The sequence below is a fragment of the Hyperolius riggenbachi genome, chromosome 12 (assembly GCF_040937935.1).
Source record: "Hyperolius riggenbachi isolate aHypRig1 chromosome 12, aHypRig1.pri, whole genome shotgun sequence".
Classification (NCBI taxonomy): domain Eukaryota; kingdom Metazoa; phylum Chordata; class Amphibia; order Anura; family Hyperoliidae; genus Hyperolius; species Hyperolius riggenbachi.
In genome coordinates this window covers 30,861,507-30,874,485 of record NC_090657.1, presented here as the reverse complement: position 1 = coordinate 30,874,485, position 12,979 = coordinate 30,861,507, and the positions used below count along the sequence as shown (strand labels likewise).

The 12,979-nt window shown below is 45.4% G+C and overlaps 1 protein-coding gene across 1 annotated transcript in view; it reads left to right on the top strand.

The window, feature by feature from the left end:
* The window catches only part of LOC137540909 (opioid growth factor receptor-like protein 1), a 161,129-nt gene extending 152,493 nt beyond the window's left edge, over window positions 1–8,636 (top strand). The window contains exon 9 of the mRNA XM_068262091.1: window positions 7,024–8,636. Within this exon, the coding sequence (XP_068118192.1) occupies window positions 7,024–8,539 (1,516 nt within the window). The 3' untranslated portion in view covers window positions 8,540–8,636. The remainder of the gene's footprint in view (window positions 1–7,023) is intronic.
* Window positions 8,637–12,979: the final 4,343 nt, after the last annotated feature.

Genomic DNA, 12,979 nt, shown 5'->3' with positions numbered 1-12,979 from the left:
TGACCCACCGCTGCAATGCACCAGGAAGGGACCTCAGGTATCGGTCCATGACAATGCGCTCCACCATCTGGGGTCCGGTCAGGGTCTCCGGCTGTAGCCACTTTTTCACTAGCTGGATTAAATCATGCATTTGGGATCGAGGTGGCATATCCGGAATATACCTCCAGCTGTGTACACGCTGTGCTCTGACCGCTGTGGTTACGCCCAGGCGGGCTAAGATCTCTATCTTGAGGGCATCATACTCCTTAGCCTTTTCTGGTGGTAGGTCAAAGTAGGCTTTCTGTGAGTCCCCAGTTAGAAAAGGCGCTATGATGCCTGCCCACTGCTCTTTAGGCCACTGCTCCCGCTCTGCAGTTCTCTCAAAAGTATGTTAGGAATGCCTCAACATCATCAGAGGGTGCAAGCTTTTGCAGGCAATGACTAGCCCGGATAGAGGTCTGGTTACTAGGGGCAACAACAGGTTGACTCCGCCCCTGAGATAGCTGCTGCACTGCCTCGGCCAGCATCTTGGACTGAGCCTCTGTGGATTTCCGCAAGGCAGTTGCTTGCGCTTCAGTAGTCTCTCGGAGCGCTGACAACTGTGCCTCCGTTGCTTGCTGCTGTACTGCCATGCTTTGCTGCAACTGCACTGTAGCTAAGGCCAGCTGTCGCACTAACTCCTCCATTGCAAGTATGATACTGGCCCTTTAAATGTCAGTTTTTCAAAAAGAAAAAAAAAAAATTTTCCCCTCTCTTTAACGGCTTGCCCGCATCCTTCACCACTTGTGATATGCGGGGGTTTTGGGGGTCAATGCAACCACAGGGAGGCAGCCGTAAAGTTTCAAAAACACAGTCTATTTATTGCTTGTCAAACCAAAACTGGCTTCCTGCCAGCAAACAAAACAGCAGTTTATCTTCAGCAGTAAGGCAATAAAATAGATTCTCTTCAGTACAACATACACAATACAGTCCAGCACCCTTGCATGGGTACTCTTTACCAGTCTGAAGAGGTCTTTGTAATCCACAGGTCTCTGAGCAGTACAGCACAGACTCCAGCCTTAGCTCACATATCCTCACAGCTCACAAACTGACTCAGGAAAAAGCCAACGCCCAGTGTGAGACCTGTGCATTAATAACCTCTCCCACCAACCTTCATTGTCCAGCCCCCCTTGCTGGGAGGAATAGATGGACCCACCCAACCTTCCATCTATTCCAGGATCCAGGCCCTGGGAAAAGAAATAAAAGATTTTGGCAACCTGCTGGTTACCAACAAAACCCTGGATCCCTATTTCCCAGCATTGGGGCTGTCTAAAAAAAACACACATGAAAAGCTGATGATATATATCGCCCATCCAGTACCGATCCCTGGAGTCCTGTACAGGGGGTAACAGCTTCATACTTGGAGGAAAATACAGATTAATATGATATCCGACATGGCTAGTGCAGCAAATCAGGGTCCTGGGTAGATTCATACATGGGTTGTAGGGGCCCCGGGCCCCTCTCGACTGGTATCAAGAGATCCAGCATGACCCTACGGATCCAATGATACCGCTCTCATAACCACCCTATTTATTGTATTCTGTAAATGGGCAAAAGATTATATAGTACATTCATTTCTTCCTGCTAAGGCTGGAGTCAGCCTGACTGGAGTCCAGCTGTGTCTGCTTCTTGGGATCTCCTTTTTTTGAAAGGCCCTGTTGGCTCCTTCAATTAACATCTGAATGTGAGATCAGCTTAGACAAACTTTGAGTTTACACCTCTGGCTTAATCAGCAGTCACAGGGCCAGTCTTCCTGCCAGCTGCTAACAGGGAAAAAAAAACTTCCTATTTAAAAAAACCCGGAATGTCAATCGCTAAATCGCTGGCCTGACTACCATCCAGGGCGATCGGCGCAATAAACCGATTGCGTTCTAGTTTCTCACGGCTGTTCCGTGACAGTAGTAAAGTGTTGTACCGTGTTAGCCATGAGTAAAAGCAAGAAGTTTTGAATCAGGATGATACCATTTATTGGCTAACTTAGAGATGGATAAACAGTGAGCTTTCTACTTATAAAAAGCCTTCGTCGGACTGGTTCCTGACCAAAACTGAAAAACACAGCTTATATACACTGACATACAGAGGAGAAACATTCTTTGCAAACATAAATGTAATTAGATGCCTTAACTGTTACTGAGGAGGCTTTCCCAGGCATCCTATCTAAATTGATAAGATCAATAGAATCCTCAACATGACATAAAGCAGACTCTGGTGATGGGGAGACATCGTAAATTCCTAATTCCAATTGTAACTGGCCTGGTTACATGCACCATTAATTCTAAGCTTAAAAGAATTGTGGCATTTAAAGCTAGCACCTGAAAGCAAATAAAATGAATAGTGACAGTGAATTCCATCTTACACAGCATATGGCACAAAAATGAATGAAAAGATAGAAAAATTAAAATTAAAAGAATTGTGGCATTTAAAACCCATCATACCAGCACAAGAAGTTAGAGTCCTTGTTTAAACCATCTTCTACAGTTTTGAACCAATGTATAAACTTAGTTTCTTGTGTTAGTCTCATGTTTCCCGATTTGAAGCCACCCATTAATACAGTGACGCGAAAATCGCTTAAACTGTGACCAGGTAAACAAAAGTGTGTTGGTATTGGGAGATCAGTATATTTTGTAATATTCTTTTTCCTGCTGTTAATAGTGGATCTGTGGTGTGTCATGCGATCACGCAGTGGTTGACTTGTTTCTCCCACATAAATTCCTTTGGGGCATTTTGCACACATGATCACGTATACCACATTAGATGAGTCGCAGGAAAAGGTGTACAAAGTACAAGGCACCTTTTCCTGCGACTCATCTAATGTGGTATACGTGATCATGTGTGCAAAATGCCCCAAAGGAATTTATGTGGGAGAAACAAGTCAACCACTGCGTGATCGCATGACACACCACAGATCCACTACTAACAGCAGGAAAAAGGATATTACAAAATATACTGATCTCCCAATACCAACACACTTTTGTTTACCTGGTCACAGTTTAAGCGATTTTCGCGTCACTGTATTAATGGGTGGCTTCAAATCGGGAAACATGAGACTAACACAAGAAACTAAGTTTATACATTGGTTCAAAACTGTAGAAGATGGTTTAAACAAGGACTCTAACTTCTTGTGCTGGTATGATGGGTTTTAAATGCCACAATTCTTTTAATTTTAATTTTTCTATCTTTTCATTCATTTTTGTGCCATATGCTGTGTAAGATGGAATTCACTGTCACTATTCATTTTATTTGCTTTCAGGTGCTGGCTTTAAATGCCACAATTATTTTAAGCTTAGAATTAATGGCGCATGTAACCAGGCCAGTTACAATTGGAATTAGGAATTTACGATGTCTCCCCATCACCAGAGTCTGCTTTATGTCATGTTGAGAATTCTATTGATCTTATCAATTTAGATAGGATGCCTGGGAAAGCCTCCTCAGTAACAGTTAAGGCATCTAATTACATTTATGTTTGCAAATAATGTTTCTCCTCTGTATGTCAGTGTATATAAGCTGTGTTTTTCAGTTTTGGTCAGGAACCAGTCCGACGAAGGCTTTTTATAAGTCGAAAGCTCACTGTTTATCCATCTCTAAGTTAGCCAATAAATGGTATCATACTGATTCAAAACTTCTTGTAATTACAAAGTACACTGAGTATTTTTTTTTTAAATAAATTAGTGTTATGTACATATTATTTAGCTGGTGAGTGATAAGTCACCAGAGCTTCTTTAAATTTTTTCACTAACCATGTTCTGATGTTGAATCAAAGTTATTGCTAATCTCAGTTATGCCACGTAGTAGTAGTATCAAAGCTGCACTTTCAGCTATTTTTGATCATTCTGTGCTGATCAGCTGGAGTATACATAATGATACAGCAGCAAGGGGTTTTAAAACCCCCTTTTTCTTGTTTTGTGAATGGCCTGGTTTGACTTCAGAAAGGTAACTTGACCACAAATTGCTGATTTGAACCCATTCAGGACACATTAAAACAATGCTATATTTTTGTTATTCAAATATCCCGCTAAGTTCTGATCTTCAAGAGGAAGGTGGGGGGCTGGGTTATCTTTGATGTATTATTGTTAATTTAATATGTGTTGATTTTGGTAGGTTCCCAAGAATAAGTCTGGAATTTCTCATAATTTAACCCCACAAAAAAGCGTAGGATGTGTTGAGAACAATAGTTATGTATTGCTTAATGTTCTTTGTTTTTGTGCAGATTGACAGTTTATCTGATGCCACGTAGCTGAGGGGTGGTTGAGAGGGGGCAAGGACAGCAGAGGTTGATGTGGCTGAAGATGCTGGACCAGAACGAGGAGGAATGGCTTTGCGTTTGTGTGCTGCTTTTATTCATGTGTGCATCCCATTGGTGTTTGTGTTTTGCGATCAGGTGCCTTTGCAAAACAGTTGTCCCTAGGTGGGTGTTGGGCTTCCCATGACTCAGTTTCTTTTGGCAGAGGTTGCAGGTGGCATTGCTGCTATCAGAGGCACACAAAAAAAAAAATCCACACTGGTGAGCTTTGGAATGTCGGCATTCGGGTGGTGGCAACAGCAGGTGTTGAAAGGCGTGTTGGGTGGCTGACCCCAGGTACCGATACATGCTGTCTGACAGTGCTACTAGCTCCTTGCAACAAGCTCCCCCTGCTAGTTTTAAGAACTCGTCTCCTCCTACTCCTCTTTGTCCCCCCATCTCTGCACCTTACGACCACGTGTGTACTGATGCCTGACTGAGACATATCACGTGGTGTGACATCCTTATGGCCCTCATCTTCTGAAAATAAAAGTTGTGCATCACTAAATGCATAAAACGGATGTGTGAATAACTCCTCTGACATATCAAGTGGAACAGCTGTGGAGATGGAAGCTGTAGAAGATGTGATGCGCTGTGTAAGCCAGTCAACTACTTCCTCAGAATTTTGGGGGTTGAGAGTATGTGCTCTCTGAACACTGTGTATTCTTCCAGGGCCGCAGGAGATCACAGCAGCATGACCTTGAGGACACTTGTGAGGTGGCCTGCCTCTGCCTGTCATTTTTTTTTATTGGGATACTGTGCCTGCAACAAGTGAAAAGTAATGCAGTGGAGGTGCTACTATTCCTGCAACTGAATGTGGCAAAAACAATAGCAGTAGAGTACACAGCTCTGGTTATCAGTGGGCTCTGTAGTGTCACACACCAAGATACGCAACAGTTCAAACACAATACAGTGTTAATAATAGATGCCCTGGAGCAGTAGTGGTAAAAATGTGCTTGTGTGAAATGTGACATACAATTCAATATCAATAGAAATGGGCACAGGTGTTGGTTAGTGCCAGTGGGCACTGTCTGTGTACTATCAGACAGACACTGAGAATATGCAAGTTCAAACACAATACAGTGATAATAACAGATGCCCTGGAGCATTATTGTGCTTGTGTCTATTGTGACACACAATTATAGTGGGCACTGGACAGTGGGCACAATGGTGGGTGCCTGTGGGCTGTGGAGTGACGCACACACACACAAAAAGCAGAAGGATGAAGTAGCCCTCAGAAGGACTGTTTGGGGTGCTTTAACAGCAAGTATGTCAGCGAGGATCAAAATAAACAGGCCTAGCTAACGCTTTCCCTATCTCCAGCAAGCTCTGTCCCTTCCTCTCACTATTCCAGCCGAAGACAGACTAGAACACGGTGGGGCACTGCAGCATTTTTATAGGGGGCGGGAAGGGGGGTCCATGAGGGAGTGCAGGCTGATTGGATGCCATGTGCCTGCTGACTGTGATGTTAGGCTAGGTTTCCATTTGTGCGGCAGCATGCGTCTTGCGAGACGCGATGCCGGCACAGATGTTGCCTCTCGCAGCCGAATCCCTCTAGCCGTGCTATGCGCGGCTATGGGATTCGGACAGCTATGCACAAAATTATGCTGCAGGGCCTCAGATTTTTCCTCGGCCACAAATTCGGATGGCTCTCATAGACTTCTATAGGCTGCTGAAATCCATCCGAATTCGTGGGCGGGGAATCGGCCTGGATTTGCAGCAGTGGAAACCCGGCCTAAGGGGTCAAAGTTTATCCCAATGATGATGTATGGGGGCAGGTTGAATAGCGCTATGTGTTCACCACTCGCGGTGAGCATGAATACCCGATCTTCGATGAATAGTGCTCGCCGGCGAAGCATTCGGGCCATCTCTAATGATAATTATCAACTACCTGACCTCATCTACTCATATGCATTCATGTATTAATTTGTGCAAGTCCAATAGTTAGTTTAGATATTTGTTAGGACTTCATCGGGGTCAAACTAGGGGGATTAATTGTATTATGTAATGTGGAGTTACATATGGGCGTAACAATAGACCCTGCAGGGGATGCATCCGCAGGGGGCCCAGAAGCCTTAGGGGCCCCATGGGGGGGGAGAAGTTTATTTTCCCTGTCCTGAGAGACTGACAACTAAGGAGATGGATAGAAAAAAGCTTTCTGTTCACTGCACAATTGACTGCATCTGCTCAGCCTCTGATCAGGAATCATACAAAGTTTTGTAGACAAAGATTTGTAGACAGTCCCTATTCAATGTGTAGCAGGCTCTTGTGTACAGCGCTGCACTACCCCGAGGCTCTCTACCCCTCCCCACATGCTGTGTACTATAGTGCTGCTGGTGGAGTCTGCAGAGCCAGTTCTGCTTCATCAGAGATGGACAGAATGAGTGTAATAAGCTGAGGCTGGGAGCACACTCGTCTGTCAGTTTTCTGTTCTGTTTTCTGTTCAGGTTATCTGTTCAGAAAGTGGGGGGCGGGGAGGGGGATTGGGTCCCCATCCAAAGTTGCGCAGGGGGCCCCAGTGATTTATAGTTATGCCCCTGGTGGAGTATATAACTACTGTTCCACGCCTTCCTCAGCAGACACATTGTATTGTCTCCTGTACAGTGAATAAACCTATACTATACTTCCTAGAGACTGATTGGTGATATTTCATAACAGTATGGTGTTTGAGATTCATGCATCATTATTCATCATAATCCTAACCTGCTTTTCTTCTCCATCTGCAGCCACAGCCACAACAACCTGCGCATCACTCGTATCCTGAAGTGTTTGGGGGAACTGGGGTATGAACGCTTCCAAGCACCACTGGTGAGGTTCTTCTTGGAGGAGACCCTTTGTCATAAAATATTACACAATGTAAGAAGAAGTGCCCTGGATTACTTCATATTTACTGTGAGGGACAAGAACGAGCGCAAAGAGCTGGTTCACTTTGCCTGGGAGAACTTCACACCTCAAGAGAAGTTCATCTGGGAACCCGTGGCGAAGCCCCGAAAATACAAGCCACCACCAGAGAACAAGCAGGAAGCAAAAGTTTGCCATAGTGAAAAGAAAGAAGAAAGCGATGATGACACAAAGCCAAATGGATACATGAACAGACCTCAGGACGGCGACAAAATAGACATAAAAGATGACCATGACTACCAGAACAATAGCATTCCAGAATATACATTAAGCATCTTAAGATTAGAAAAAAAATCCTTTCAGGAGTCGATAACTCTCAGTGAGAGATTGGAAGATAAAGGTAAACTGCCTAGTGAGGAGACCAACACGTGTTCCAAAGCCATGTCTGAAAATACAGACCTACCTTCCAATAATGCAGGTGACAGTGTTAATGGAATACAGCTGCCCACTGAAGATAAGATGAGAAAATTGGATGGAGGAGGAGAGGCTCCTCATGAAGGATCTTCAGACCATGATCATGTAGCAACATCAACAGAAAGACACCAAGAAGACCATAGAGAAGTTGGAGTAGACGGTGAGAATCTAGAAAAGAATATTCAGCAAGACAGTGCACATAAAGATATTTCTAAGACAAAGTTTTCTAACCAGTCCAACCTGCTTTCCCCTCAACAAAATCTGACCAGCAAATTTTTGGGCAACCTCAGAGACAATACATCACAGTTAAGTTTTTCTGGAATACCCTGGATGAAAGAGAAGTTTTCACAAGCCATCAGCCACCTTTACAGAACAAAATATTCCATGAAAAAGTCATCAGAGAGACCAGATGATGACATGAAAGAAACTGGGAGGGGAGACAGTGATGATGACCTGAAAGAAACTGGGAGGGGAGACAGTGATGATGACATGAAAGAACCTGGCAGGGGAGACAGTGATAATGACATGAAAGAACCTGGCAGGGAAGACATTGATGAAGACATAAAAGAAGCTGGAAAGAACAATACAAAAGACAACAGATACTATGTGAACAAAACTGGGAGAGACCGTCAAGACAAGGATGTATTCAGGAACCCAAATAACTCTGTATCACCACCAGGTCTTTCCAGAATACGGGGGTCGACACAAATGTTCCCTCTTAGTTACAGAAATCCACTGAAGTTCTCGAGTGCTGATGACAGTGAAGATGACATGAAAGAACCTGCTAGAGAAGACAGTGAAGATGACACAAAAGAGTCTGCATGGGAAGACAATAAAGATATAATTAAAGAACCTGCTAGGGAAGACCGTGCATATGACAAGAAAGAACCCAAGAGGGAAGACTTTGAAGATGAGGGAAGAAGTTAGGAGGCAAGACACAGATGACAACAGTGACTATATGACCAGAACTGGTAGCGAAGTGGAATGGGAAAGTTGGAGCGCTCCATAGTGTAACAACGTTTTATTAGGTAAAAACAAGCGCAATAAATTACATTTACTAGGTAGTAGAACAAAGTGAGCCTGTAGCTGGGCAACAGCCTTCTCAAGATGTCCTCAGGGGGTGCAGCCTGGGAGACCTCTGTGGCCAGGAGCAGGTCTGTCCTGGATGGAACAAGGACTTGCCCAGCTACAGACTCACTTTGTTCTACTATCTAGTAAGTGTAATTTATTGCTCTTGGTTTTTACCTAATAAAACATTGTTACACTATGGCCTGCGCCTCCTTTCCCTTTTCACTTTCATAAGTCTCCCTCACAGCCAGACACTGAGGAGCAGCTAGAGTGTTGGCCATCAACTTTATGCTGACATCCCTGGTCCTGCAGCGTAATATTTCACATTTACCTGTCACTGGTAGAGAAGTCCATGATGACAGGGATGACTTGTAACAACCTTTTAGAGATGACAGTGGACAAAAGAGAGCCCAAGAAGACCAAGTGGGTGAGAACCTAGTGGAAAAGACGAATAAAAAAAAAAACATGCAAGAGATGCAGAAGATGACAATGATGTTCTGATTCTGGAAGAGAAGTCCATGAAAACCTAAAAAGTTAGGCTGATGCTAAAATATTTATGACCATAATCCCACTTTTATGTCAGACTTTCCACTACAAAACAGAAGTAAAAAACTGATAACAGAACTTATTGTTTATCTTCTTCCATTGTGTTCATCCAAGCATTTAAAGCATGATTTTAACTACAAACTTGGTTAGACCGTATTTGTTGGCATATAAGATGCTCCGGACTATAAGATGCTCCTAGGTTTAGAGGGCAAAAGCAGGTAAATATAAAAAATATATATTAAACCTGGTGCGTCCATGGTGCAGGAGCGGATAACATTGGGCTTGATTCATTAAGCTTACATAGCAGTGCTTCCTTAGTTAGACGTGTTGCTTACATAGCAACACGCATAACTTTAAATGCGGGTGGTCTCTTTGAAGTATCGCCACCACGATACTTCACTAGCGGCTGCTACTATGTTAACAGTTGCTACATATAGCAACTATGTTAATGAACATAGTAGCAGCCGCTAGTGAAGTATCCCGGTCACAATACTTCACAGGAACGCTCCACATTTAAAGTTATGCGCGTTGCTATGTAAGCAATGCATGTAACTAAGGAAGGCACGCTCCTTACATAGCAACGTGCACTGCTATGTAAGGCATTCATAGTGGCTGCTCCTTCACATTAAGCTGAGCTGCTTTAACAGTCCAGCTTAAAGGGGTTCTGTGGGATTTTCTTTAAAACAAAAACTGACACTAACCTGGTGCTTCTACCGGCCCCCTGCAGCTGTCATGTGCCCGCGCCATCCTCTACGATCCTTCATTCCCTGCCGCTGGTCACCATGTAATTTTTTGTCTAACTAGATGAATACAACTGCGTCTGCGGCCGCGCGTCCTCGCTCTTGCTAGTGTCTACTCTACAGGAGCTTCTTGCGCAGATGCAGTACAAAGTTTTCTTGTACTGTGCCTGCGCACTAAGCTCCCGCAAAGCGGGAGCTAGGATGCGCGGCCACACAGGCGCAGTAGTATTGGTCTAGTTAGATTAAATAATTACACGGTGACCAGCGACAGGGGAACGGAGGATTGAAGGAGGACGGTGCGGGCACATGACAGCTGCAGGGGGCCGGTAGAAGCCCCAGGTAAGTTTTAGCTTTTGTTTTACAAAAAAAAAAAAAAAAACCTTTAATGAATCAAGCCTATTATGTGTTAATATTTCTTATTTCTTATTTCCGGATGCCTATGAGAAAACATAAGGTTATTCATTTCCCAGTAAAATGTGATTTAAAAATGTATAACTATAAACAATTGGGATTCCAAAAAAAAAGTAATTTGTGGTAGTACAATTATTAAACAAATCAATGTCATGTAAAAAAACTGGTTAAGGGCCAGTTCACACTTGATACAGAACAGAAAATGTAAGCCCATCCGCGAGGGGGATGCATTCCGTCCATTTTACATCTGCTTGCAACAATTAATCCCATCCATTCTGTGTCCACCTGTCCGCTCCTACGTCGATCACTTCTGCATCGCTACTCACCTGTCCCACCGCCGTCCAGTCCCTTATAAACAGCCCGGAAGCCAGCAGAAGCATGTTGCTCTCCATAGGCTGCAGCAGGCCAATTCTCCCTAGCAACAGGAAGAATTTTCATTGGTCCAACATAGGGCCGTAACTAGAAATCACCCGGCCCCCCTGAAAAAAAATTGGATTGGGACCCCCTGGGCCCACCCAGGACCATTTTGGGGAGGGCCGTAGGGGTTGCAGCATGAGGGGAGAGTATTGGACATCGGCAGGGAGGGGGGCTATCACCTCGGGCTCTCCCCTCAGCTCTCTTTTCTCTAGCATCTATCAGCAGCAGCAGCAGGCGGGCGGGCAGGACACATACCTCCATCCACCGTGGAGGTCTCCGATCGATAAGTGCTTTAAGCTACTTTCTGTTTAAACAGGAAGTAGCATCAGACACTTAGAGGAACCTCCGGTGGTGGAACACAGGAAGGTATGTGTTCCTACCCGCTGCCTGTTGCCGCTGATAGATACTGGGGGTGAGCGCTGAGAGGAGAGCCTGAGGTGAGGGGGGACATCCCCCCTCCCCGCCGATGTCCAATGCTCTCCCCCATGCTGCGACCCCAACGTCTGCCCCAAAAACAGCCCTGAGTGGGCTCTAGAGGCCCCCCACCCGCAGGTTGCAGGGGTTGCATCCCTTATTGTTATGCCCCTGGTCCAACATGAACTAATGAGAATTCTCCCTGTTGCTGAGGTTTCCCTTTTGTCTTTTGCAGACAAATGGAGATCCCCATGCTAATCCATGCTGGCCACCGGGCTGTGTACGAGGGACCAAGCGGCCGCAATGGGCAGCCGGACACATGATTGTCACATGATTATCACGTCACAGCAGCAATCGAAATGGGAGACGCACATTTGCCGACTAGCCTAGTGAGAACAGACAGTGCCTATTCTCATAGGCAGAGGTGCCAACACTTTTTCGGCCATGGCCTAGGGCACCACCGGAGCAAGGGACGTGTGGGCAGGAGACTAAACTGGTGCAGCATTTGCTAGCAGGGAGATTGGGCAAGTGCCTGACCATGGTGGCTGATAGAGACAGGGCTTCTACGCTGGAGAAGACTGGAGATGTCATTGAAATTGATGGCTGTTGCAGTGTGGAGGCAAGCTGGATACCTATACTATGGAATTAAAAGGGAAAGGGAGGGAATAAGGAAGTATTCTGGCTACTCAGGGCCGGATTTGTACTTCCAAGCACCCTAGGCCAGCTGTCACCAAGCCCCCCCCCCCCCCCCCCCATCAAATTCTGTCCAACCCTCTGAGTAGCAATAACTGGTTTGAATGGGCTCCCCTTCATTTTGCTGCTCTGCCCCGCCCCTCATTTGGCAAATAATATCTGTGTAGACAGGGATGGGGTAGGGACAAGACAAAAGGGCAAGAGCGCACCCAATTTCAAAACAATATAGACGACAAGCCTCTCCGTGGAATATTCTTACCTCTATAAGTTGCTGACTCGCCCATATGGATTGGTCAGTGTTAGCGCTTTAGTTCCTTTGTAGGCCAGGGACATAGGCTCTGGATACAGTGTTGCCGATCGCCTGCTGTCTCCTTTTGATCGCAGGATAACTCCGCCTTGGTACTTCCAAGTGTGGTCTCCAAGCTGGCTGGTACTTGTAGTCCCCCCGGTTTGGGGATAGGTGGTGGTGGAATAGGTGGAGTAATAAAGCAGAGAGGTGAAGAGGAGGGAATGGATAGTCATGCAGCACAGGTGACTAAGCGCCCAGTGCCCCTTGTAGCCAGGTATATGCAGCCTCACCTGTGGAACCAATTTTATGCAGGAGAACAGAGGCGCCAAAAGGATAAAAGGAAGCTAAATGAGCTTAAAAACCAAATTCTTGGTAAATAGAGGAGGTAGTGGTGGACTTACCTCCTCCAAGTAGACACACAACGACTGTAGTAAAGACAGTCAATATATTTTATTTATGAACTCCAAATATGCAACGCGTTTCGCAGGTTTGATCCTGCTTCATCAGGCAACAACAATGGAGCAACAGCATATGTGGTCAGTAGAAGAGCCAGGCACCTCTGTCTACCTGTGGAATGGCGAGAGTGGTGTCCTGGCTGGTGGGGCACACATGTGCGGTGTCACTGGCCGTGGAAATATGAGAGGGAGAACTAAGGTATAGCGGCCCAGAGAGAGCTGGTCACATAGGGGAAGAGCTGGTGCGCTTGCAGGCCAGGCACTCTGTGCTGCGGCAGCTGTGTGAAACTGTCACGCAGATGAGTGCTGTACTTCAGCGCTCCAAGTGGAGGTA